The sequence below is a fragment of the Balearica regulorum genome, chromosome 19 (genome assembly GCF_011004875.1).
Source record: "Balearica regulorum gibbericeps isolate bBalReg1 chromosome 19, bBalReg1.pri, whole genome shotgun sequence".
Taxonomy (NCBI): Eukaryota; Metazoa; Chordata; class Aves; order Gruiformes; family Gruidae; genus Balearica; species Balearica regulorum.
Genome location: NC_046202.1, coordinates 5,610,739 through 5,635,140, shown reverse-complemented (window position 1 = coordinate 5,635,140; position 24,402 = coordinate 5,610,739). Strand labels below are relative to the sequence as shown.

At 67.3% G+C, this 24,402-nt stretch overlaps 3 protein-coding genes across 29 annotated transcripts in view; 1 reads left to right on the top strand and 2 right to left on the bottom strand.

Moving 5' to 3' along the window:
* Positions 1-845: 845 nt before the first annotated feature.
* On the bottom strand, positions 846-15,470 carry SEZ6 (seizure related 6 homolog). 2 transcript variants are annotated; one of them, XM_075771614.1, is made up of 17 exons: positions 15,281-15,470; positions 6,754-7,329; positions 6,548-6,681; positions 5,439-5,631; positions 4,924-5,109; positions 4,677-4,845; positions 4,029-4,195; positions 3,752-3,946; positions 3,340-3,478; positions 3,066-3,262; positions 2,795-2,989; positions 2,521-2,712; positions 2,244-2,441; positions 2,104-2,142; positions 1,871-1,991; positions 1,690-1,792; positions 846-1,170 (listed from the first exon to the last, which is right to left on the bottom strand). In XM_075771614.1, exons 1-17 carry the CDS (start codon positions 15,348-15,350, stop codon positions 1,138-1,140), a joined length of 2,907 nt encoding a protein of 968 aa, XP_075627729.1. In that variant the 5' UTR covers positions 15,351-15,470; the 3' UTR covers positions 846-1,137. The 2 variants fall into 2 exon arrangements, with proteins under 2 accessions (XP_075627729.1, XP_075627730.1); XM_075771615.1 differs by having other exon boundaries at positions 846-1,154.
* A 3,933-nt stretch (positions 15,471-19,403) lies between these two features.
* Positions 19,404-22,388, top strand: PIPOX (pipecolic acid and sarcosine oxidase). Of its 3 annotated transcripts, none has more exons than XM_075771869.1 (8): positions 19,404-19,544; positions 20,027-20,175; positions 20,637-20,838; positions 20,917-21,099; positions 21,162-21,314; positions 21,381-21,539; positions 21,684-21,759; positions 21,855-22,388. In XM_075771869.1, exons 1-8 carry the CDS (start codon positions 19,419-19,421, stop codon positions 21,983-21,985), a joined length of 1,179 nt encoding a protein of 392 aa, XP_075627984.1. In that variant the 5' UTR covers positions 19,404-19,418; the 3' UTR covers positions 21,986-22,388. The 3 variants fall into 3 exon arrangements, with proteins under 3 accessions (XP_075627984.1, XP_075627985.1, XP_075627983.1); XM_075771870.1 differs by having other exon boundaries at positions 21,640-21,759; positions 21,855-22,045; XM_075771868.1 differs by having other exon boundaries at positions 21,684-22,045.
* An 884-nt stretch (positions 22,389-23,272) lies between these two features.
* The window catches only part of MYO18A (myosin XVIIIA), a 38,492-nt gene continuing 37,362 nt past the window's right edge, over positions 23,273-24,402 (bottom strand). For all 24 annotated transcript variants that reach the window (XM_075771844.1, XM_075771847.1, XM_075771846.1 and 21 more), the window contains one exon: positions 23,273-23,975. Coding sequence is in view for 2 of the 24 variants with exons in the window: in XM_075771863.1 (XP_075627978.1) it covers positions 23,837-23,975 (139 nt within the window). In the remaining 22 variants the exon portion in view is untranslated. The remainder of the gene's footprint in view (positions 23,976-24,402) is intronic.

The window sequence follows — 24,402 nt, the reverse complement described above, 5'->3', positions numbered from 1 at the left end:
GCCGGCAGGGGGCGCGCGACGAGCGGCGGGCCGGGCGGAGGGGGCGGTCTCCTGCGCGTGACGTCATCGCAACGGAGGCCACGCCCCTTAAAGGGGCCCTGTCCCCCCTCAGCGTGTGGCGGGGGGGGGGGGTGTGTGTGTGCGCGCGCACCATGGGGCTGGTGTCTGGGGGCGCAGGTGGGGTGCGGCGATGTTGCCCCCCCCCCCCCCCGTTTCGGCTGCCCGGCCCTGCTGAGGAAGACGCCACCGCTTCTTCTAAAACACCAGTTTTTATTAATGAAACAACCAAAAGATGGGGGGGGGGCTGGGAGGGGGGCACGGCTGCGGGGGGGGGGCCCAGGCCGCCAGCCCGGGCGGGACGCGGCGGGACGCGGGGGGAGCACAGCCGTGCCCGCTGCCCCCCTGCCCGCCCCCTCACGCCGGGCTGCCGGCCCGGGTCCGGCCCCGCTGGGTTTGCCGGGGCGGGGGGGGGGGACCCGGACGCGCCGGTGGCGGAGGGGCCGCGCCGGGGAGGGCGAAGCAAGCGGGGGGGGGGGCGGGGGGGGGGGGGCGGGGGGGTGGGGGAGGGACGACAGACAGGCAGCATGCTCGGGGCACGGGGCGGGGGGTGACACGTCGCTGCGTGGCGGCGGTGGCAGACACGGGGGTGCGGGGGGGGGGGCGGGGGGCAGGCCCCGTGCTGGGGGGGGGGTGGGGGGTGGGGGGCACCCCCATGGCCACCCAGGCCCCTCGTCGTGTCCCGTCCCCCCCTCCCGTCCCGCTGCCCCCTCCCCGCTGCAGCCGCGGGGAGCCCTGTCCTCACCTCGGGGATCCCCGCTCCCCCCGCCCGGGTCCCTCCTCCACCGCAGGATCCGGGAGGGGGGTGTGCAGGATGGGGCCCGGGGACCCCCCACTGGCTCAGCACCCCATGAGCCCGGGTCGGGTGACAGCGGGGCTCGGGCAGCCCCCACGGGGGTGCGGGTGGGTTGGGGGTGGCAGGGGGGTGGCCGGCGCGTGGGTCACTCTCATGGAGCGCTCGGCTTGAGTCTCCCTGGGAGAGGGGTGCCCGGGCCGTGCCGGGGGCTGGCGGGCGCAGGGGAGCCCGGGAGGGGTGGCTGTGGCACCCAGCTCCACGCTGCCCGCGCCTAGATGGACACTTCATATTCCCTCGTCTCCTGCAAAGAAAACAGACTGCGAGGGGTTGGACACTCGGCAGTGCGACGGGGCGCCCGGGACAGGGACGGGGCGTCTCCCACCCCATAGGGGCCCTGGGGGCACATCCCAGACCACAGACGGCCCTGGAGATGGATGTCCCATCCCATGCATGGTCCCTCAATGGATGTTCCATCCCTTGCTGGTCCTTGGATGAATGTTCCATCCCCTGCGTGATCCCTGGATGGATGTCCCATCCCATGCACAGTCCTTGGATGGATGTCCCATCCCATGCATGGTCCCTCAATGGATGTTCCGTCCCCTGCGTGATCCCTGGATGGATGTTCCATCCCATGCGTGGTCCCTGGATGGATATTCCATCCCATGTGTGGTCGCCTGGATGGATGTCCCATTGCATGCATGGTCCCTGGAATACGTGACCCCATCCCATGCCTGTCCCACCCCACGCACAGCCCCTGGCACACAGGGCCCACGCGATGCAGGGTCCCCGGGGTGCCCAGCCCTGGCTGGGAGAGGAGCTCAGGGGCGAGTACTTACTCCTGTCTCGTAGGTGGGGTTGTCAAAAGCCGACTCCACGGTGATGTGGTCATAGGGGTGGGAGCCAGAGAGGGGCAGCTGCAGGGCTGGCTTCCCCTGGAGCCTGTGGGGAGAGGGCGGCTGGGGCAGCAGGGAGGCCATGGGGATGCCGTGGGGTGATGGGGGCCACTCGGCCACTCACTTGGAGAAGTAGAGGTAAATGCCCCCGATGAGCAGGGCCACCACCAACACGGGCAGGAAGACAGCGATGGCGACGTTAGTGCCCTCCAGCGCTGTCCCCGAGGGCACGGCCTTGGCCACGGCTGCTCGGGAGAGTTGGGGGCTCACCGAGGGGGCTCCTCACATCGGCTGCGCCCCAGGGTGCCCGTCCACACCCCGGCACCCCAGGCTGCCCTGGCAAACCCTCCCCCTTACCGTCCAGGTTGCGGTTGCTGTAAAACTCATCGTAGGAGGCTGGAGGAGGGGGAAGAAAGAATGTGGCATCAGCGGCGAGAAGCGGGGTGCCGAGCGGTGCTGGTGGGGTGCTGGGGGGGTGGGGGGTGGGGTCCGCTCACCCGCCTTGCAGATGGGAGGCGAGCCGCTCCAGCGCGAAGGGTGCCCGGGCAGGCAGTGCAGGCTGCCCTCGCCCAGCAGCGCCCGGCCGGCGGCGCAGGAGAAGCGTAAGGTGGCTCCAGCCGGGTACAGCCGCCGCTCGGGGCTCTGCCGCCCACCCGCTGGCACGCCGGGGTTGTGGCAAGGCTCATACGTCTCCGCTGCGGGGCAGGGGCACGGTGGCATCAGCGTCCACCGCGAGTCGGGGGAATGTGCCCGGGGAGGGGGTACCCGACTCACGGATGCACTTGGGGAGACGGTCGCTCCACTTGGGTCCCCCCGCGGCGCGGTCGTGGCAGGTGAGGGTCCCGGCGCCCGTCAGGACGTAGCCCTTGTCGCAGACGTACTGCACGGTGGCTCCCACCGGGAATTTAGGGCTGGAGACCACCCTGCGGCTGTGCTCGGCGTCCCCAGGGTCCCGGCAGGAGGTCACTGCAGGTGGGAAGGACCCGCGGTGATGGCGGCTGCCGGGGACACGCCGCGGGGCAGGGGGGTGCTGGCAGGCGCCGCTCACCCCGCTCGCAGGAAGGCAGGTCACCGCTCCACGTCAGGTCCCAGTGGCACATGAGGAGGTCGGTGCCGGCCAGCTGGAAGCCAGGGTAGCAATGGTATGTGACGACGGTGCCATGGAGCAGCTCTGGCTGCGAAGACGTCTTCCAGCCGTTGGCGATGTCCGGGAGCTCGGGGCAGGTGTCGTTACGGGGAACCTCTGCGGGGACAGCGGGGTGAGTGGGGTGGCAGGGACACCAGGGACACCGGGGATGCCATCCCACCGTGGGGCTCACCGGAGAAGTGGATGACGAAGCCTTGCCGGTAGGTGAAGGTGCCAGCACCAGGGTCGGACTGGAACTGGACGGTGACATCAGCGGTGGAGGCGTAGAGCTTGAAGCGGCCGCGGGTGCCCGTGTACTGGCCCAGGATGCGCGCCGTCAGGTCGTCCCCATCGTAGAAGGTCAGCACGTCCCCCGTGCCCAGCCGCAGCCTGGGGTGGTGGAGCCGTGAGGGTGGGGGGTGCGCAGATTCCCCTGTGCCCCCATCCCCAGTTGCCCCCGCACTCACACACGGATGTCCAGCATGACGCGCTTGTCCTCCTCCACATGCAGCCCCCAGATGCAGTCCTGGCCCTTGCCGTACTCCTCTGGCCAGTTGGGTGACAGCACCACGCCGGCCGCGTCCGTCAGCTCACCGCTGCACACCGCTGCGGGTGCACACCGGGCTCGGCACCGCCACGGGGGCACCTGCCACAGCACCCACCAGCACCCACCGCCCAGTGTCCGGCACCCACTGCAGCCCCCCCAGCTCCAGCACCCACCATCCCCGTTGGCTCTGGCTCCAGCACACACCACGGCATGGTGGCTCCAGCATCCATCGTGGCCCATTCCCATCTCCAGCACCCACGGCACCCCCCAATCTGACACCCACTGAACCCCCATCTCCAACCCCCCTGGCCCCCCCCCATCTCTGGACCCACCACGGCATGCTGGCTCTGTCTCGTTCCACTGTGGGTCATTGGCGTCAACACACTCGATGATGGTGGAGCCCTGCTCCAGCGTGTAGCCAGGGTCGCAGCTGAACTCCACCGTGGTGCCCACGGGGTACCGGGGGTCACTGGCCGTGAAGTTCCCGTACTTGACGAAGGGCTCGTAGCAATGCCCCTGCTCGAAGGCTGTGGGCACAGGGGCAAAGGTCTGCGGGGGCCAGGTGGGCGCGGGGATGCCCGGGTGCCCCCCTACACCCCAGCCCCGTACCCTCGTAGCGCAGCGCCATGCCCGCAGCAGCCCCGCTGCTGTCGGTGGTGAGCTCTATGAAGAAGTGGTGCCCGGTGCTGAGCAGCCCCTCGATGGGCAGGTATTCCACCTCGTAGGAGTCGTACACCGGTGGTGCATCCACGTTGTTGCCGTTGCGGATGATGAGCCTGCCGAGGCAGGGCAGGGGCAGAGTGCTGCGCCGGCCATGGCCAACAGCACCCATCCTCGGGCATGGAGAGTAGCACCCAGCCATGGCCAACAGCACCCATCCTTGAACATGATGAATGGCACCCATCCTTGGGCATGGCCAATGGTATCTTCCTTGAACATGGCCAACAGCACCTATCCTTGACCGTGGCTGACGGCCAACGGTGCCCACACTTGGGCATGGCCAACGACACCCATCCTTAAACATCACCAACAGCACCCATCCTTGGATACGGCCAATGACACCCATCCTTGAATATGACCAACGGCACCTCTCTATGGGCACGGCCACCAGCACCCATCCTTGGATCTGGCCAACGGCACCCGTCCTTGAATGTGGCCAACAGCCCCATCCCCATCCTTGAACAAGGCCCTGTGCCCGGTGTGGGGCTGCCCCAGGGTGCCCCCACATCCGCAATTCCCCCCACCCCGGGGCCAAACCTGTCATCATCCTCCGCCAGCGAGACCTTCTCAAAGTGGAGGTGCAGGCGGTGGCCGGCGGGCGCCTCCAGCAGCCAGTGGCACGTCAAGTTGTTGCTGTAGTTCCCGGGGAAGCCGGGCGAGATGATACGTCCCACCGTGGCGTTCCGGACCACCCCGCCGCACGCCGCTGCGGGCGAGGGACCATCAGCGGATGGCTGCGCCGTGCCGGCCGTGCCACATCCCCCCCGCCGGTGCCGGTGCTTACCGAGACAGAGGGGCTCGCGGGCACTCCAGAAGGGACGGGTGGCATTGCGGCAGGCGAGCCGGCGGGCGCCCTGCAGCTGGTAGCCGGCGGCGCAGCGAAAGCGGGCTTCCCCGCCGGGGTGCAGGCTGCTGACCAAGACCTCCCCGAAAGCCGGCCGCGCCGGGAAGGGGCAGCTCAGCAGGTAGGCTGGGGGGCGGGCAGCGGTGTTACGGGACGACAAACCCCCCCTGGGACCCCAGCCCACCCAGCACCCACCTCCCCAGCCCCCTGGGAGCGCCTGGGTGCTGCAGGGCTGGGTGACACGGTGCCTATGGCTGCCGGTAATAATACTAAATGAGCCCGTAATTGCTCACGCCAATTAGCTCTCCATTAATGTTCTTCGCCCGGTCAGTGCCCGCATAACCCGCCAGCGGCACAGATTAACTCCGGCACGCTCTGAAGTAACGCCGAGCTGGCGGGGGAGCCCCCGGGGGGTACTGGGGGGTCTGTGGGGGCGCTGGGGGGGTGCCCCGTACCTTGGTAGCGGAAGCGGTAGGAGCCAGGGCTGGGGGAGCGGGGGCTCTGGAAGCGGAGGGTGAGGAGGTTGGCGGGGCTGCGGATGACCTGGCCCCGCAGCAGGAAGGACTCGTTGGCCAGGAGGGTGGGCTCCAGGCCCCCCGCGCTCTCCACCGTCAGCGTCTCCCCCTCGGCCAGGCTGATGTTGTGTACCTGCGGGGGACGGCCGGGCGTCACCACCACGCCATCGCCCCTGGCACCGGGCTCGGAGCTGGTCCTCGGGCGGTGTGCCCGCGGTCGATAGCGCGCTGGAGCTCGTCTGCGCGGGGCCGCGCCTTTCAAACACGGTTAGCGGCGCCATAAATCATCCCGCAGCAGAAAGCGTGGCAGGACCCAGCCGGTGGCTCCGCCGGAACCCCGCGGCACAGCCGGGCCCACGCCGACAGCCCCGCCAACAGCCAGGCGTGCGTTCCAGCGCTCTGGAGCAATTTGCTATTAATGATGTTAATTAAGCGGTGCTGTGCAGCAACGAGCATCAGCACTGGCGAGCGGCTGCTGCGCGAGGAGGAGGAGGAGGAGGAGCAGGGGCTGACGGCAGAGCTGCTGCCTCCTGCTCGCCGCCGGCTTTCGGCACGCCGTGGTGCTGCCCCGTGGCGGCTGAGGCGGCGGGCCGGGCAGAGGGGGGGGACGCACGGCCACGTGCCGCTGGCGGGAGCAGCATGAGGCCTGGGCACCGCAGGAGCTGCCGCCAGCCTCTGCTCCTGGCAGATGGGTGCTGGGTTTTCCTGGTTCTGCACCGCAGCGTCCCACCCACCGGCGTTGCTTACACCTTCTCCATCAGTACTTCGTTAATTAAATCCTGCATCGCTGCTTCTGTGATGGGTGCCAGCCGCAGCAGCCGGTGGTGGGCACGGGGCATCCCACCAGCCCGTGCATTTGCATCCCTGCCCCGGAGCCGGAGGGCGGGCAATGCCCTGAGCCAGCTCCTGGCTTGGGGACACGGGGACGGGGACAAGACCGTGTGTTTGCTGCACCCGCACGGCCGCCCAGCCGTGGCGTGGGAGAGGGGACGTGCCACGCTTGCCTGTGGGCGCTCGGCACCCCGTCCCACCCGCAGTCCCTGGCTCACCTTGAGCTCCACGCCATAGCCGGGGTAGACAGAGACGGTGTAGGTGCAGTCCAGGCTGCTGTCGTAGGGGACGCCGGCCGGCTCTGGGGACACCAGCCAGCCCTCGGGGCCCGCCAGAGTCCGGTTGCAGGGGGCTGGTGACAGAGGAGACCCTGGCTCAGCCCCGCTTTGTCCTGGCTCCCCCCAGCTCCCTCCTCGGCGCTCACCTGGTCCCTGCAGCGTGGTGACGGTGGTGGTGGTGATGGTGGAGGTGGTCGTGGTCCCCTCCTCATCCCTGGGGACCGCGGCAGCCCCGGCGTGGGGTCCCAAGGATGCGCCAGGGGTGGCGGGTGCCCGGCTGGGGGACGCGGGGCTCGACTCCGTCACCCCAGCGGGGGACCACGAGGGGTCACCACTCGGCACGGCCCCCCAAGCCTCCCCCCACGGCCCCGGGCGCCCCGCCGGCGTGGTCAGCGGGTCGGTGGGGAAGGCGGCCCTGGGCAGGGCAGGGGTGCGCGGGGGGGGCTCGGGGGCCGGGGGGCCAGGGGCCGGCTGGAGGGCGCCGGCGGGCAGGAGGGGGCCGGGGCCGGCGGGCAGGAATGGCGCCTGGCCCAGGTAGTCCTTCTTCAGGAAGGCTTCGTGCAGCAGGTCCTCCAGCAGCGGGTGGTGGTTGAGGAGCTTCAGCGTGGGCGCCGTGCTCACGAAGCGAGCCTCCGCCTCCCGCTCCGCAGGCGTGGGCAGCGCTGTCGGCTCCCCCTCGGCCTCAGCGCTCTCCCCGGCTTTCCTCGCCAGCCCGTTGAAGCCTGTGGGAAGGAGAGAGCGTGGGGTGCTAGGGACCTGGGGACGATGCTGCACCGGGGACCGATGCTGCACCGGGGACCGACGCTTCAGTCTGGACCATGCACCGTGGACTGATGCTGCATCGTGGACTGATGCGGCACCGGGGATTGATGCGGCGCTGGGGACTGGTGCTGCACCAGGGATCGATGCTTCATTGTGGACCAGTGCTGCACCATGGACCGATGTGGCACTTGGGACCAAGGCTGCACCAGGGACCAACCCTTGGCCGCGGGCTGATGCTGCAACAGTGACTGATGCTGAACTGGGGAGCGATGCTGGTGCAGTGCCACAGACCTGTGCTGCACTGGGGACTGATGCTGCACTGGGGACTGATGCTGCACTGGGGACTGATGCTGGCCCATGGGACAATGCTGCACCACAGGCCGGTGCCACCCCGAGAACTAACGCTTCCCCGCAGACGGATGCTGCCCTGCGGTCAGGACAGCGAAGAAGTGACCGACCCCGTGCAGAGAGGCCCTGCCACACCTCGCCTTCGTGGGCACCTTCACTGGGCAATTAAGCCCCAGCTAATTAACACACAGCTGCAGCTTGTGCCGTGTTAAGGGGTGCCCACCCCTCCCATGACCCAGCCCTGGTGGGGACAGCCCTGGGGCTGGTGACCCTGGTCACAGCTTGTCCCTCTCCATGGGGGTGGCCGTCCCGTGCCGAGGGTCCCCCAGCACCCCACATCCCTGCGGTGAGGACATGCAGGTGATTGCCATGGCTGCCGTAACCGGCCGCACCAGGGATGCCGCCAGAGCCTGAATGCCGGGACTCAGCTCCAGGCCACCAGTGCAACGAGTCTGCGAGAGCTCAGCTCCTCTCCATCCACCTGCCAGCCGGGCTGTCCCCGGGCAATGTCAATCTGTGGGGGACCCTCTCACCTCTCACGTTCCCCACCTCCCACCCACAGCCACGGTCCGTTCCCCCCCCCGGCCCCACAACCCCTTGGCCCTCCCATGCATTAGTCCCTGAGCAAATCCCCAGCGGCGTACCCAGCCCAGCCGTTTACAGCCTTTAGACAAAAACAAAAAAAAAAAAAAGAATTTAATCAGCCCTAATGAGCCACCCAGCATCTTTCCCTGCCAGAACCGCACGGTTCCCTCCCCCAAGGGGCACAGCTCCCCAGCCCCACCGTGCCACGGCAGGGGGGATGCCACGGCGGCACCCAGCACCCCTCTGTGGCCTGGCGCGGGACGCGAGGCCGTGATAATGCGTGGGCACGTCTCGCTGCCGTGCGCAGGCACTGATGACACGATACTGCCAATTACTGGGTAATTATACCGATCCGTAGCAGGGCAGGGCCCCGCGAAGATTAATTACTCTGCGACTGCCACTTTTAAGGGACTATTAACAGACATTAACTTGGGTGAGCGGCGTGGGGGGAGCCGCTGGGTGCTGCCGGGCATCCCCACCGCCCTGCCACCCCCCCAGTGTCCCCACCGCCCCGGGACGGGGACAATGCCCTGGGCATGGCAGCACAACGGGGAGGCGAGCACCCGACCGCACTGACTCCAAAAAGTTCACTTGCCCCCCAGCAAGGGCAGAATTATTTTTTAATAGGATCCATTTATTAGAACATAAAAGTTAATGAGTTTATATTGAAAGGCACCAAAATCTCTTTTAGGCTTTAACAGCAGATTAGTGCTTGGGGCCGGGCCCTGCGCCGCTTGCAAGCCACCGTGGCCACCCCATGCAGCGAAGGCTGGGGCAGAGATGCTCACCCCGGCCCCTTGCCCCCCTCCCCGGTCTCGGCTGCCCGGGGTGCCGGGGAGCACGGTGTTCCCCATCGGGGCTGCCGGGTGAGGCCGGACCCCACGGCAAGGCTCCTGCAGCAGGTCCCATCCTGCGCTGGGCTGTGCCTGGGCACCAGACGCTGTCCTGGGCTCTGCGTGGTGCTCGGGGTACCACGGGATGCTCCGGGCGCTGGGGGGATGCTCGGGGCTGGGGATGCTGTTGGCCCTTGGGGGGTGCAGGATGCTCGGGGCACCGTGGGAAGGCAGCGGGTGCCCAGATGTTGCCATCTCTGCCCGGATACGGCCACCCGTGCCCCTCGAGCACCACGGGATTAGAGCCTCCACCTCCACAGATGTCTCTAAGCAGCTTATCTCCAGTGACCGTGCCACAGCTGCGTCCCTCCCGCGTCCCCAACGTGACCAGGAGCTGGTGACACAGGACCCTGCTACCCAGCACCCACCCCTCCAGGCCCTGGCACCCAGCAGGGACCCCCCCAGGGCTCAGGGTGGGCACAGACCCTTTGCAAAGGTGCCACCAAGTCCCCACCGGTTGGGTGCCCACCGGGGTCCTTTGGCATGCGTGGCACGTGCCCGTGGTCGCAGCCGGGGTCCTAATCCCTCACGTCGGCTTTGCCGGGCGGGAGTCTATTAACGGCGGCCGGGAGACTAATCCGGCTGCGGCGGGCGGCTGCCCCCCCCGGCGGGAATCAATGCAGCCCGCTGTCGCAAATAAATAAATAAGGCGGCAAGCGGCCATCCAGGGAGCGCCGATCAATGCCGCCCACCAAGAAAGCGTCACGGCCCCGTGGTGCTCCGTGCCTCAGTTTCCCCATCCGGAGGAGGGGGCCGGCAGCCTGGCCGGGCAGGGGATGCAGGCAGCGGGGTCCCTGGCGCAGGGGGCGAGCAGGGGTTGGGGCTCACAGGACTCCAGGTTTATTTTCCAATTTAAAATCCAATCTGGCTTTGCCCCCACGGCCAGGGCCGGCAGCCGTGATGAATGAGCTGTCAGGCAGGCGGCACCACGCTCCCCACCCGCAGCCCCCATGGCCCCCCCAACCACCCCCGGCGGGCCCGGGAGGGGGGACGTGCCCGGTTGATGCCAGGTCCCCATCTCTGTCCCCTGACCCCGTAGCCCTGGGGATGGGACCCCCGGCGGGGAGGGGGGCACCCTCCTGCCTGCACACAGGGGGGAACGGGCCGTGGGCAGGAGCAGGCAGGGAACGAAGGCGGGTGCAGGCGGTGGGTGGGCAGGTGTAGGCAGCGTGAGAGTACAGGCAGCGTCAGGAGGCAGGCAGGCAGGCACGGGTGGGTGGTGTGAGAGTGCAGGCAGGGATCGGTGGGTGCAGGCAGCGGGTGGGCAGATAGGCGCAAGCACGAGCGGGTGGGTGCGCGCAGACAGGGTGAGGGTGCGGGCAGGCGCAGGCAGGCGCAGGCAGGGACGGGTGGGCGCAGGCAGGGCTGCACAGCCAGCTCCCCACCGCGCAGCCCTGCTCCACGTGCCGCCCGGCCGACACCGCTGCCACGCAGCCGACCCACCGGCACCCGGAGTGGCCGGCCGGGCACCCCACTGGCACCCATGTCCTGCCGCCCCGTGGCCTCCTCCACCCCGGCACCACCAGCAAGCCCAGGTGCCCACGGCCGAGCCGGGGCTGCTGGAGCAGCTGCGGGGGGGACACCCAAGGGGCTGCCCCGGTACGTGGGGACACCACCGGGGAGCACGGCCACCAGCCCCGGCGGCTGCCAGAGGAGCCCAGCTTTAATATTCATGGCGGCGCTGGCGGGGAAGCGTTTGACCTTGTATGTTTTGCGATTCTCCTTGAATTGAACAGTCATTTACCCGCTGACACATGTCACATGTCGCCGCAACCGGTTCCCTGGAGCATCTCGGCAGCGGTGGCTGAGCGCCGACTGACATACCAAGCGCCGAGCCCCGAGCATCGCTGACGCTGGGTGGGCACGAGGGCAGAGCCCGGTGGGCACCGGGGTGCCCATCCCCGGGGCTTTCCTCCCTCCCCAACCCGTGGGTGCTGTGGGATGACGGCGGTGCCCCCGTCCCCTCCTCGCCGCCCACGGCCCGTGTAATCCCACTTCCCCCGCTCTCCCTGCGGAGCTAATGCGTTTGTACAGCAATTTCCCTGAGCGGCGGCAGTGATAAATTGCATGTCTGCTGCTATTTCGGACCTGAGCGCTGGAGCCGTGCGGTGCCGCGTCCCCACCTCCCCATGCCGGCAGCACCTGAATCAGCCCCCCCAGCCGTACATTAGGATCCCCCGCGACAGAGCCCCCGCCGCCGGGCAGCACCCACCCAGTGCCACCCCAGGGTGCCCACAGCATGGGTGCCAGCCCCTCGGGGCGTTCTGTGCCAGCTCTGGGCTCCCCCAGGACCCAGTATGGCTCATCCCCCCCAGCTCACCCAGGGTGGCAGAGGGGACACCCAGCCTGCAGGGCACCCCTGGGTGCTGGGGGTGCCTGTCGAGAGCTGGGCAGGAGAGAGCGGAGCCACACTACCCTCTTGGCATCCCTTCCCTCCGCCTGCTGCCGGCGAATATTAATTGAAATCTGGTTGCGGGAGGCAAGCGAGACCTTGTCGGGCTCCATGTTGGGCTGCTCAGCCGTGTCATCTTCCCCGCAGACACCATTCCCTCCCAGCGGGTGGGAAGCACGGAGCATCGCCGCCTGCTCACACCAGAGCCGACATCCCAGCTGCCCCCAGCGCCCGCCTTGCCCCCCCCGGGAATCCAACGTGAGCATCCCGTTGCCAGCAAACCCCGCACCCTGCCCTGTCACTGCTCTTCACGTAGGACGAACCATCCTTCCTTCTGGAAAGTCACCAAAGGCTGATGCTGTGGCCGTGCCCCCCCCTCTGCTGCCACCCCCCAGGGCAGCTGGGTACCGCCGGAGCCCGACCTGCCCGGGCATCGCCCCTGCGCATCACCCAGCGCCGGCTGATCTGGCATTTCAAGCACCTGTCTCCATTTTCGCAGGGTCACAGCGGCGCTCTCGTGGCTGATTAATATTTGATCCCTTCAGCACAGCTCATTACTGCATTTAAATTATATATGTAATAACCCCCCGCTGGCACGGCGAACGCGCGGACCGGCTGCTGCCACCTCTCTCGCAGGCGGGGGGATCGAGCGCATCCCTAACCCTGGCCAACAGGACCCTCCAATGCCTCGGAAGATGTGATGAGCGGTACCAGGTCTCAGCACAGAGCGGGACAGCGGGGAGCCAGGCAGATGGAGACATCCCCGGCTGCTTCTGACAGGTCTCGGCAACCCCTTCACCCACCCAAGGATGCCCGTGGCAGGAGAGAAGCCGGTCCCCCGGCTCACCCCGTCTCCCCGGCAGCTGGAGGAAGGGATGCTGCCTGCGACTGGAGGGAATCCATTACCTCCCTGGTTATAGGCAGCTTTCAAAGGCAATCTTTCAATTGTGCGCATTTAAAGAATTGATTGGAGGCGAAATTATCCTCTCCCGCCGGAGCTGCCGGAGACACAACTTCATCTGCCTCCCCCGGGGTCTGCCTGCGCTCGCGGGGGGGGCCTGGCAGCCCCGGGTCAGCCCCGGCCCCCACCCCAGCACAGAGCTACACGCCGGGAAACACGGCCCTGGTGAGCCCCGTGCTGGTCTGGGGGTCCCACCAGCGGCACAGGGGGGGGGTCCCCCCCCACCGCTCCGCACCGGGCACGGGGCTGCCCTTGCCATGCCCTTGCCCAGGCTCCTTCGCACCCCGTTGTCCCCGTGACACCGCTGATCCGGCTCTGCCCGGCAACTGCACGAAGCCCGGGGCCGGCAGCCCTGCCCGGTGCAGCACCGTGTGCCAATTCTGTCCCCGCCGGTGCCGACCCGCAACGGGTCCTGCGGCAACCAGGCTCCCAGGGGGACGGTGGAGGCGGCTGGCCCAGCCCGTGCCCTGCGTCCCCGTGAGACAGCCCTGCCCTCCCGCCCTCCGGCTTAAGAGCATTATCCAGATAATCCTGGCCTGGCGGCACGGCAGCGTGGCAGTGATGAACTCCTCCGAGGCACGCAGGGGACGAGCACACATGCTGTTAATTACTGTAGCAGACGCCTGCTTCCTTCCCCGGCCCCCTCCTCACGCCAAGACGCCGACCAGCACCCACATACCCAGGGATGTCGTCTTCCCCAGATGCATCGTCCGCACGTGCACGGTGCGCCCAGCTGGTGCTGGATGGTGTGGCAGAGCTCATGGGGCACAGCCAGGGCCCCCCACCACGACCCACGCTGCTTCCCCTTACCCCAGGCTGCCAGGACCCCAAATTCTGAGGAGCTCCCTTCAGGTGTGGCAAAGATGATTCCCCCCCCCCCCCAAAAAAAAAAAAAAAGCCAGGCCTGCCATGACTTTGGAAACCTGGGGAGAGGGGACATGGTGGGTCAGGGTGGATGGAGCCATACCCAGCACTGTGGGGCCCAGACCCCACTTTCTGCTGGGGCAGAGCCCTGCGGGCACCAGGGATGGTCCCACGGCAGGGACAGGCCTGCAGGTCACTGCACAGGCTGACAGAGACACAGGATCAGGTCCTGCTTTGCCACCACCCAGGGGGCATCACCAATCCCCCCAGCCTGGGTGAGGGGTCTGAGACCCCCCCATCCCCATGTCCCCCATCCCCATGGCACATCCCTACCACACACCAGCCCAAGCGGATGCCAAGTCAAGACCACGGTGACACCAAATGTGGTGGCGCTGCACAGAAATCAGGGTGCTGGGCTGGGAGCTCTGCCTGATGGGGAGCAGGTGGGGGAGGTCCCCATGGGCACCTCCCAGCACCGGCAGCACGTGGTGGGGCACAGGGTGGATGGGACCCCATGGCTCCCAGCCCTGAGAAGAGCTCAGCACCTTCCAGGGCATCCCTACCTCTAACACTCTGGGAAATACACATGCAGAGTTTAATTAACTTTATTGATATTCAGAAATTAGGGGACTGACTAGAGGTAATTGCTCATTAGAAATCATTAAACTGACACGGTAAGCACCAGCCTCCCTCGGGGGAAGGCCCTGGTCCCAGGACAGAGCCAGGGACACGGATCCCCTCCAGCCTCACTGCTCCCAGGAGGGCAGGAGACGGGGGTGCCGTGGCCTCACCCCGATGCTGCTCTGCAGAGGGTCCCCCACACACCCCCTCAAAGCAAGAGGGCTGTTGCAGCAGCCCCGGGCAGCAGAGCAAGACGGGAATAGCAGCGGGCACAGGGCCACGACGCCCTTCCCCGGCTGGGCTCGGCTGCCAGATGGGGAGTTTATGTAACTCCCTGCACGGCCGCTGCCTGCAGCTCGGCTGAGCCGCGCGGGCAGCCTGCGCCCCGCTGCCTGCATCCTGCCGGGGCAGCGGGGCCAGACTCCCGCCCGCTCCTCGCCCCACGCGCACTGCCTGCCATCGGCACGACTGCGCCGGACCGGGGCACCCCAAGCCCTGGCGGGTCCCCAATCCTGATTTTTGGGACAGCGGAGCCACAAGGCGTCGAGGCTGCAGGGCTGCCCGTGCCCCATGGGTGGCAGAGCCAACGAGCCAAGCTGGGTGTTGGCTTCTCTCCTTGGGAAGAGCCAACACCCACCATCCCTGTGTCTCCCCTGCGCCCTCCCCAGAGCCGAAGGGGTCACCCCAAGTGAGGCAGGGGGGTGCGTGGAAGAGCCCCGGTCCCCAATGCCCTCAAGCCCCGTGGCATGGGCCACACAGAGGGACCGGCTCGTAGCCCGCTGCGGAGCGTAGCCAGCCGAGAGGTGGCTCGAAGGGCTCGACAGCCGGGGAAGCGGGTCCCGCCGGGCGGTGCCGTGCCTGCCCAGCCCTCGGTGCAGCGGTACCCCCCACCCCCGCCGGTAATACCGGCAGAGGGGCTGTCACCGGAACCCGCCGGGGGCGGCGTTGCACCAGCCCGGCTGCAAACCGCTCTGCGCGCCCCCGGCGGCTCCCGTTCCCCGCGCCACCGGGGCGGGGGAGAAAGGGGGGGGGGGTGGGGGGCGGCCGGATAACGGGGTGGGGATTCTCGCTTCACCGGGGGGAAGCCTCCCCGCCGCATCGGGGGCGAGCTGCAAGTTGGCAAAGTTTGGCGGCGACGGAGCCGGGGCCACCGGTACCGGGGGTGGTTGGTGTATATGGGGGGGGGAGGGGGGGGAAGCAGGGTGACCGGGGGAGGGGGGGGGTGTCGGCGCGGGGCCGGCTCTTACCGTGGGCCGGTGCGCGGAGCAGCGCGGCGAGGAGCGGCAGCAGCAGGGCGGGCGGCGGCGGCGAGCCCATGGCCGGAGGCGGTCAGCACCGCGGACAGCTCCGCGCTGCGGGCACGGCCGCGCCGTAACGCTCCGAGTGCGGCGCCCGCCAATCCCGGGGCCGGGGGCCTCCTCCTCCCCCCCCCCCCCGCGCCGTAACGCTCCGAGTGCGGCGCCCGCCAATCCTGCAGGCTGGGAAGGGGGGCTCCTCCCTGCCATCCCCCCCCCCTCGCCGTAACTCTCCGAGTGCGGCGCCTGCAAATGCTGGGAGAATCTCTTCCCCCCCCTCACCCCAAATATCGGTGACCACGCGGGCTGGGGAAGCTACGAAGAACCACGGGAAAGGTCCTCAGTGCCCACCCCATCATCTCCTGCCTCTCCCCCCATTGCCAGCCCCCCTTCCCCCCGCTGCACCACCCAGGACCCTCACCCCAGCCACACACAGCCCCAGGGACCCCCACCCCCAGGGACCACCCCCCCCAGCCGCCCTTCCCCATCTCTAAATAGCCCCCGTTGGGGCTGGGCTCATCATCCCCCGAGCAGGGAAACCTGGGCCCAGGGCAGCCCTCGCAGCTGGGCACGCAGCAAAGGGGGGGCCCTTATTCCATATGGTGAGGGGCCAACTCCCGCTCCCCAGCCCCCTGGCTTGGGGTGCTGCTCCCCCCCCCCCCCCCCGGGAAGAGGAGGGGGGCCGGGGGGCAGCCAGCCCTGCAGCAGGCAGATGGCGTTGGCACCAGCACCGAGCGGCTCCACGCTGGCTGCCGGACGGCTCTCGTGTGTGTTAAAAATAAAAAGAAAAAAACAAAAAACCAGCTCTTTGTTTAATAACCCCCTCCCCATCTCCGCAAAAGCCCAGATGGCTTCTCCTCTCCACGCTGATGCTTTGCACGGCACGGATCCCCCGCAGCCCGGCCAGTCCCGGCTGCAAACACAGCCCACGCGACCATCACCGGGTGGGTTTTTATTTTTAATTCCAGGCCCTGCTTTGCCGACACGCACCGCTTCCGCCACGGAGAATGGCGAACCACGCGCTGCGTAGCTCGGCACAGGGGGGACAGAGCAACAGCCAGCCCCACGGCACGGGCTGCGCGCCGCCAGCCCCACGGCTGCGGTGGGAGCGGGGCAGGCAGCGACGCCGTGGTCCTTCTCATCGCGGGGGGGGTGGCCGCGGTGCAGGCGGGGGGCAGCCGGCGCACCTGCAAAGCACTTTCAGCACTAAATCCGAAACTTTGATCCGCCGGTAGCTCCATCAATGTTTAATGCACCAAAGCCCTAGTAGGGCTTGGAAGATGAGCATTTTGAGGCCAAATTTGGAGTTTCTAATATTATGATATTCAAATAATTTTAATCCACCCGACGCTTCCCCAGGCACGTACCTGGACTGCTAATGAGGGGCTGCCTTCGGTGGCTGTTGGTTTTGACACAAAGCAAACAAGCCCTTTGCAGATGCCTTCAAAGCATCGGGGACCGCGAGGGCCGGGGAGGTAAACGGGGGGTGAGCGCAGCCGGAGCCGGCACGTCACGGCCGGGCGGGGGGACACGCCATGCTCCCCGCAGCAACGTGGCCTCAGCACCCCGGGGAGCGATGGTGTTCCCTAAGTCTTTTTTAAGTGCTGGTTTGCACTTGCTGGAGGCTGAGGCTGGCACAGCCCGGCAGGCAGCACTGGCATGGGTGATGTTGGGCTCCCAGGGAACTTCAGCCGCCATCCCAGTGTGCAGCGGGTGCAGCGGGTGCAGCGGGTGCAGCGGGTGCACTGGGTGCAGTGGGCGCAGTGGGCGCAGTGGGTGCAATGCGTGCAGCAGATGCAATGGGTGCAGCGGGTGCGATGGGTGCAGCAGGTACAGAGTTCAGCAGGCAGCAAGCCTCTGCTGAGCCCTGCCTGCGCTTGGCCAAAGCTCCTCATTCCCAATTTCTCCAGCCCCACATAGATCTGAGCTGAAGTGGCTCCCGCAGCCTGTGCCGAGCTGTTCCCCAAACCCCCATCACACCCCCCTGCCCCGTGTTGGTGCCAGCCCTAAGTTTTCCCATCCATCCGCCCAGCCCGCCCAGGGAATATTTCATTTTTACCGTGCTCTCAGCACAGCTCTCCTGACCCGCGCCGGCTGCTTTAGGAAAACGGATTGCTTCCTGCCACGAGCATTGCCTCCAGTTAATTTAAACCGAGGTCAAGAGGATGACGGCGAGGATGCAGGAGGAACAGAGCTGGGGGGGGGAAGGATCCCAAAAACTCACCCCAATGTTAAGATGAGCCCATGCAGCTGTTTTTTGGGATCTGGGGGTGCAGACCTCCCCGATGCCTGGGATCGGTCTTGATTGAGGTCATCCATGCGATGAAAGCAACGGCTTGAGGGGTCCCACCAAGCCCTGGGGACATCGACGGCGCTGGAGGGGACGGCCGTGCCCCGGCGGGTGTTCCACCCTCCGGGGCACGGCCGTCCCCTCCAGCGCCATCAAGCATCCCCGCACCCCACCAACAGCCTCCCCGGCTTTGTAGAAGCACGAGCGAGGCTTTTCCAGCCCGATCTATTAACACGCCGTTAACAGGAAGAGGAGTTCATTTTTGCCATTTAATGTTTCACGGATAATTAATTATTCTTCATCTTCCCAGTGAAAAAGGAAGAGCAGGTAGAGGGGCTGTTCAAAGCAAAAAAAAAAAAAAAAAAAAAAAAAAAACCAAGCTGAAACCCGAGGAAATTGGTGAATTATTTGTAACATCAAAGGCGAGGGAGGATGTGCTGATTTAACGGGGCACCGCACGATGCAGAGCCCTGGGCATCTCGGTGATGCTGAGACCGGCACGCGCTCGTTGCATTAGTGGTCCTGAGCAGCGATGTGGATGAGGGGCCCGGGGCAGGGGGGGACACCCGGCTTTTGCCTGTGCTCCCCATCCACCTCCTCTCACCTCCCCGTCACTGTTAGCTGCTGCTTCTGCCTTTGCACGGTGCTGGGGTGTCCCCGTGACCCGGCTGGGCACCGTGGTTTGGGGGGGAGCTGGAAATCCCCCCCCCCCCCCCCCGGCCTGGTGTGGGCATCCCGCACTCCCTGATGCTTCATCCATCACCAGAGGCAAGCGGCAAAATAAATAATGATACTTAACATTTCGTAATAACGACAATTAACCGGTAAATAATGCCTTTTACACCACAAAAGCCAGAGTAAATTAATTCCCCTAATTAGCTGTCAGGCAGCACGGGGCAGTGGCAGCAGCGGGCAAAGCTGGCAGCCCCTGCCTGCGTTATCCGCCCCCCCTCGATGCATCGCTGTGTCCCCAAATCCCAGGTCACACCCCAATATTTCGCTGGCTTGCGAAATCCATCGCAGCTGGCAGGACGCGGGGCTCCGCGCCGCTTCCCGGCTGCTCTGGCGAGCCCTAAATCACGCCTATCTCCTGGTGAAAAAAATAACAACAACAACAAAAGATGGCAACAAAATAGTTTATGGCCATAATAAATTGTGCCAGAGGAAATAAAACCTGTTTTCCTTGAAGCAAGAGGGGAGTTTCCCATCGGCACACAAACGGGAGCGTTACGGAGCCCTGTGTCCCGCCGCAGCCGGAGCCGGCAGTGACGGGCGGGGAAGGAAAGGGGGATTTGTTGGAAACAATTTTCCAGCACATTTCTCCCCCCCGCTCGCTCTGATCTTGCCGGGGGGGTGGGGGGGGTGTCCGCACGGTGCCCTGTGGTCCCCTGGGGCGTGGGGTTGGGGGGCTGGTCCCGGTGGTCCCTGTGCCATGTGCCGAGCCGGGATGAAAATACCAATTGGCAGCGGTGGGGGGGGCTGGGGAAGGAGGGGGGAAGGCACCCCACCCCCCCCCCCGGCCGCTGCCGGCTGCACCATTGCCACCGGACAAGCGGCGTCCCCGCCAGGACCGGGCGCTGGCATTAGCGGGAAACAGGGATGCTCCTGCTTGGCCACCCCGAGGGGTGGGAAGGACGCGGCCCCCCACGTGCCCTCACTGTCCCTGCGGGAGATGGAGGGCGGCCAAGGCTCCGTCACCCGCTCGGCTTGGCCGGACTCTGCCCCGTCCCTCCCCTTGGCTCAGCTCCCAGCTGCCCGTGGGGGACGGGGACGGGGACGGGGATGGGGACGGGGACGGACATGGCTGCCCCCAGCCAGCCCCAGCAGGTCGCCTACAACGCCATCGTCATCGGGGCTGGCATCCAGGGCTCCTTCGCTGCATACCACCTGGCCCAGCGCCACAGGGACGTCCTGCTGCTGGAGCAGGTACTGGTGTCCCCAGCCCTGTCCCACCATGTCCCTGTCCCACTGTGTCCCTGTCCCACCGTGTCCCTCTCCTGCTGCGTCCCTGTCCCATCGTGTCCCTCTCCTGCCATGTCCCTGTCCCGCCATGTCCCTGTCCCGCCGTGTCCCCAGCCCTGTCCCACTGTGTCCCCGTCCCGCCGTGTCCCCAGCCCCAGCACACTGGGGTGGGCACCTGCAGACCCGGCTGCCCACTGCCGCAGCACGGAGCAGAGCTGCCTCTGGCACCCCAGTCCCCGGTGCCAGCTCCCCGGTGTCCCCAGTGCCAGGACCCCCCTGTCCCCAGCCCCAGGACCCCCATGTCCTGCCATTTCCCAGCGCTGTGGCTGGCAGGACAGGCTCTGTCCCCAGGTGCCCGCTGCGGCACAGCGCCGGTGCATGTGGGGCCGGCGGGGTTGGGAGGTGACGGTGGCCACAGTCACCCCCACGTCCCCCCTGCCCCGCAGTTCATCCTGCCCCACTCGCGGGGCAGCTCACACGGGCAGAGCCGCATCACCCGCAGCGCCTACACCCGGGCACTCTACGCCCGCATGATGCCCGACAGCTTCCGCCTCTGGCAGCGGCTGGAGGCCGAGGCCGGCACCAGCCTCTACAGGTGACGGGGACGGGGACGCAGCCCCCGCCGGGCACCGTTCCCTCCCCGCAGGGCCGGGCTGGGGGCTGCGGTCGCTGCCCCGTCAGGGCGCAGTGCTGGGCAGGATGAGGCCACCCCAGCCCCACGCAGCGGGGAGGCAGCCGCTGGCTCTGGGTAATTTATGGGGCTCCGTAAAGAAAGCGCCATTAAGGAAATGAGCATCTAAACGATCCCCCGCTGCCGGGGTCAGGGCTGATGGCGCTTGCTGTATTTGAGGGGGGGGGGGGGGCGAGCGTGACGCCGGCACCCAGATCTTCTCTGTGCATCACCCCACGCGCCCTTGCCCGGGATCCCACCGAGGTGCAGCACATCCCGAGCATCACCGGTGCCGCCAGAACCTCGTTTTCCCCCTGGGGCAAAGCAAGGTGGGGGGTGCGCAGGGAGGGCGCGAGGGGAGAGCTGACGTGGCTGGCGGGGCGCAGGCGGACGGGGCTGGTGGTGCTGGGCCCGGCGGGAGACCCGGAGCTGGAGGGCTGCCGGCGCAGCCTGGGTGCCGGAGAGGTCCTCGACGCCACGGTGCTGGCCCGGCGCTTCCCCGGCCTCCGGCTCCACGCCGGCGAGGTGGCCATGTGGGACAGCACCGGCGGGGTGCTCTTCGCCGACCGGGCGCTGCGGGCGGTGCAGGTGGGTGCTGCCAAGGGAACGGGATGGGGGTCCCCGGCTCCGTCCTCGCAACCACCTCCCGTCACCATCCCCACCCAGGACGTCTTTCGCCGGCACGGGGGCACCCTGCGGGACGGGGAGAAGGTGCTGCACATTGAACCCGGGGCCGTGCTCACCGTCACCACCACCGCCGGGGTGTACCGAGCCCCCCGGCTCATTATCGCGGCTGGAGCCTGGACCGGTGCCCTCGTGGCACCCCTGGGTCTCCGCCTGCCGCTGCAGGTAAGGGTCGGTGGCACCGCGGGGCAGCCCGGCTGTGGCCAGGGCTAACGCGGTGACCCCAGCCTCTGCGCATCGACGTCTGCTACTGGAGGGAGAAGGAGCCGGGCACCCCCGGCACGGGCAGAGCCGGTCCCTGCTTCATGGCGCTGGGGCTGAGCCAAGCCCCCCACGGCGTCTACGGGCTGCCCGCCCTCGAGTACCCAGGACTGGTGAAGGTAAGCAGGGCACAGCAGTGGCGGGGGGATCCCCTGGCCAGCCCCCCCTGACCAGCTGCTCCCCAGGTGTGCTACCACCACGGCAGCCCCGCTGACCCCGAGGAGCGGGACCGGGTCCCCCCAGGTGCCCCCCACCCCACCATCACCCTCCTGAGCAGCTTCATCAGCAGCTACCTGCCCGGGCTGGAGCCCCAGCCGGCCGTGGTGGAGACCTGCCTCTACACGGTGAGACCCCCCAGGAGCGGGACCCAGGCGTCCAGGGTCCCAACCCCTTCCCCACCCCAAGGTGGACCTTTCCATCCCTTCCCCCCAACCGTGGGTCCAGGAGAGGACCCAGGACCCCACACCCTCACACCGTGGCTCCCCCAGAACACCCCAGATGAAGACTTCATCCTGGACCGGCACCCCAAGTTCAGCAACATCATCATCGGGGCTGGCTTCTCGGGTAGGCGAGGGCATCCGGTCCCCACCGGCACCCCAGAGCTGGCCATGGGGGTGGCTGTCCCCCCCCCACACACACACTCCCCCTCCTTCCCACAGGCCACGGGTTCAAGCTGGCGCCAGTGGTGGGGAAGCTGCTGTGCGAGCTGAGCCTGGGCGAGGAGCCGTCCCACAGCACGGCGCCCTTCGCCATCACCCGCTTCCCCGGCGCGCTCCGGGCTGCACTGTAGGTGTGGGGCCCAGGCTGTGCCCACCCGGCATCGTGCTGGCCTGCAGCGGTGTCCCGGTGTCCTTACACCCCGGTGTGCCAGCATTCCCGCAGCCCTGGATCCCCGTGTATCTCCATCTCCCTGCATCCTGGTGTCCCAATATGCTGCACCCCAGCACCCCTCCACCCCCACATCCCAGCTACCCTGCATCCCCATGTCCCCATCCTCCACCATCCCAGCACCCAGCATCCTGGCACCCCTCCACCCCTGCATCCCCCCATCCCAGTACCCTGGCATTCCCATACCCCTGCATCCCCGCTCCCTGCATCCCAGCACCCCTCCATCCCATCCCAGCACCCCTGCATCCCTGGAGCCCCGCACCCTGCATCCTGACAACGCAGCCTCCCCACATCCCAGCCTCCCGGTACCCTGCCTCCCCACATCCCAGCCTCCCCACATCCCAGCCTCCAGGTACCCTGCCTCCCCACATCCCAGCCTCCCCACATCCCAGCCTCCCCACATCCCTGCATCCCAGCATCCCCACATGCCCGTATCCCAGCATCCCCCATGCCACGCAATGCCAAGCTGTTTCTACCAAGCACCCGCTCCCCGGAAACAAATTAAGGAGCTTTGTCAGCCTCATGAAGATGGAGCTGGAACAGCGCGGAGAGACACACTCGCTTAGGAGTCAAGTTAAATGTTTTAATGTTAAATGTGCCATTTTATTATCATTAGATCGCTCCCACTTAATGAAAGCGCATTAGCACAGCGTGGCTTTATGGCAGCGAGCGCCGAGCTCGGCCCATTTGTTTCCAAGAGACGGTGGGGAAAGGGACCAAACGACCTGGTTTGCCGGGGTCCCGGGGGTGCGGGGGGTCCCGGGGACGGGGGGGGGGGTCCCCGGGGGCTGGGGGGGGAGTGAGGGGGCAGCACCGGCACAGGCCGGCGGGTGCCGGAGCAGAGGCCGAGCCGCGTGCCGCGCAGGCGGCTGGCGATGCACATCATCATCTCCTCCGTGTTAAATAATTAATGCTGGCAGGCAGAGGGCTCCCATCCCCGCTGCTCATCTGCATATTTATGAAGATCGATAAATGATTCAGTGCCGGCACCCACGAGGGCCGTCTCCCCCCTCCCCTCCCCATCACCCATGGGTGCAGCGGGCTCGGGGAAGGTGCCAGGCTCGGCCTCCCTGTGCAGCCCTGGATCCTCGCCCGCGCTGGATCTGTCCTACCAGACCCCGCCACCATGCAAACAGCCCCCCAAAACGGGGTGACCCCCCCCGGCACAGGGAGCAGGCGGCAGGCGGCGTTACCAGCCAGAAATGACGTTTATTTTCATACTGAAAGGGGGGTGGGGGGGGGGACACGCACAGCTGGGCTAGTGCAAACCAACCAGGCAGGGGTGGGGGGCCGATGGGGGGGTGACGACAACCCGGGGGGTGCGTGGGACCCTGTCCCCACGTCCCCTTCCTGGCTGCGGGGCGGCTGCTCCCCAGGGCCCGGCCAGCGCGAGACGTCTTTGGCTCAACTAAAAGGGGCTTAAGAGGACAGGGGGGTGCCCGGGGGAGGGTGGGTGTGTGTTTAAGTTATAAAATAAGGAGCCAGCAGGCACTGAGGAATAAACCCAGGGTGCCGGAGCTGCCGGCTCTGCCGCCGAGGAGGGACGGGGGGGGGGGGGGGGGGGGGGGGGGGGAGGGGGGGGCAGCATGGGGGCTGCAGCCAGTGAGCCGGCCGGGCTGCTCCCCCCACAGCCAGGGCTGGGGGGCGGCTGCACATCCCCCCGCCTCCGGTGCAGAAGAAATACCGGCTGCCTGAGGCGGCCCCGCAAAGGAGCTGAGTGTTTCTGGGGCGATGGGAAAGGTTGGTGGGGGGGCTAGGCGGGGGTCTCGGCGGCCCGACTCTCCACCTCGCTGGCGCTGGGGGAGCTGCGGGAGGAGCGGTGTGTGCTTTCCCCGGCGTCCTGCTCCTCGTCCCATCTGTCGTAGGCGAAGGTGTGCCGGGAGCTCGGGGGGCTGCGTGGGAAAGAGGGGGGTTAGCGGGGGGACGGGGGGGGGGATTACGGGGCTCCTTGCCCCAGCACGCCGCAGTGCCGCAGCAGGGCTCGGCTGCCGGGCACACCTCCGCTCTGGCTGTACCGGGAGCTGCGGCGAGCCGGGCATCGGGATGGGGCCTTGTTCGCCACCTTTTTTATTATTTCTGAGATATTTAGGGCATGCTCCACCGCAAGGCAGTCCTCACCGGGCTGAGCCGAGCCCCTGCTCCGCAGCGGGGCTGAGCCGAGCCTGCCCACCCACTGGTGCAGCCCCCGCGGGCAGCCGGCACCACGTGCTCAGAAAAAGGCACGTGGCCATGGATGCAAACGCTGGCGCTCACGGGTGTCACCACTCGAGGGTCCCGGTCGCACTGGAGCCCACAGCTGGGTGCTGGGGGTGTTCCTCC

What these genes read in the sequence shown, in the direction of transcription:
- SEZ6 (XM_075771614.1), bottom strand. Translation starts at nt 15,350, where the DNA reads ATGGGCTCGCCGCCGCCGCCCGCCCTGCTGCTGCCGCTCCTCGCCGCG. An exon ending in CCGCGAGCCCCTCTGTCTCG is followed by an intron (nt 4,846 to 4,923) that starts GTAAGCACCGGC and finishes CCTCGCCCGCAG; the next exon opens with CGGCGTGCGGCGGGGTGGTC. An exon ending in ACCCCACCTACGAGACAGGA is followed by an intron (nt 1,171 to 1,689) that starts GTAAGTACTCGC and finishes AACCCCTCGCAG; the next exon opens with TCTGTTTTCTTTGCAGGAGA.
- PIPOX (XM_075771868.1), top strand. Translation starts at nt 19,419, where the DNA reads ATGGCTGCCCCCAGCCAGCCCCAGCAGGTCGCCTACAACGCCATCGTC. An exon ending in GCCGGCACCAGCCTCTACAG is followed by an intron (nt 20,176 to 20,636) that starts GTGACGGGGACG and finishes GGCGGGGCGCAG; the next exon opens with GCGGACGGGGCTGGTGGTGC. An exon ending in GTCTCCGCCTGCCGCTGCAG is followed by an intron (nt 21,100 to 21,161) that starts GTAAGGGTCGGT and finishes CGGTGACCCCAG; the next exon opens with CCTCTGCGCATCGACGTCTG.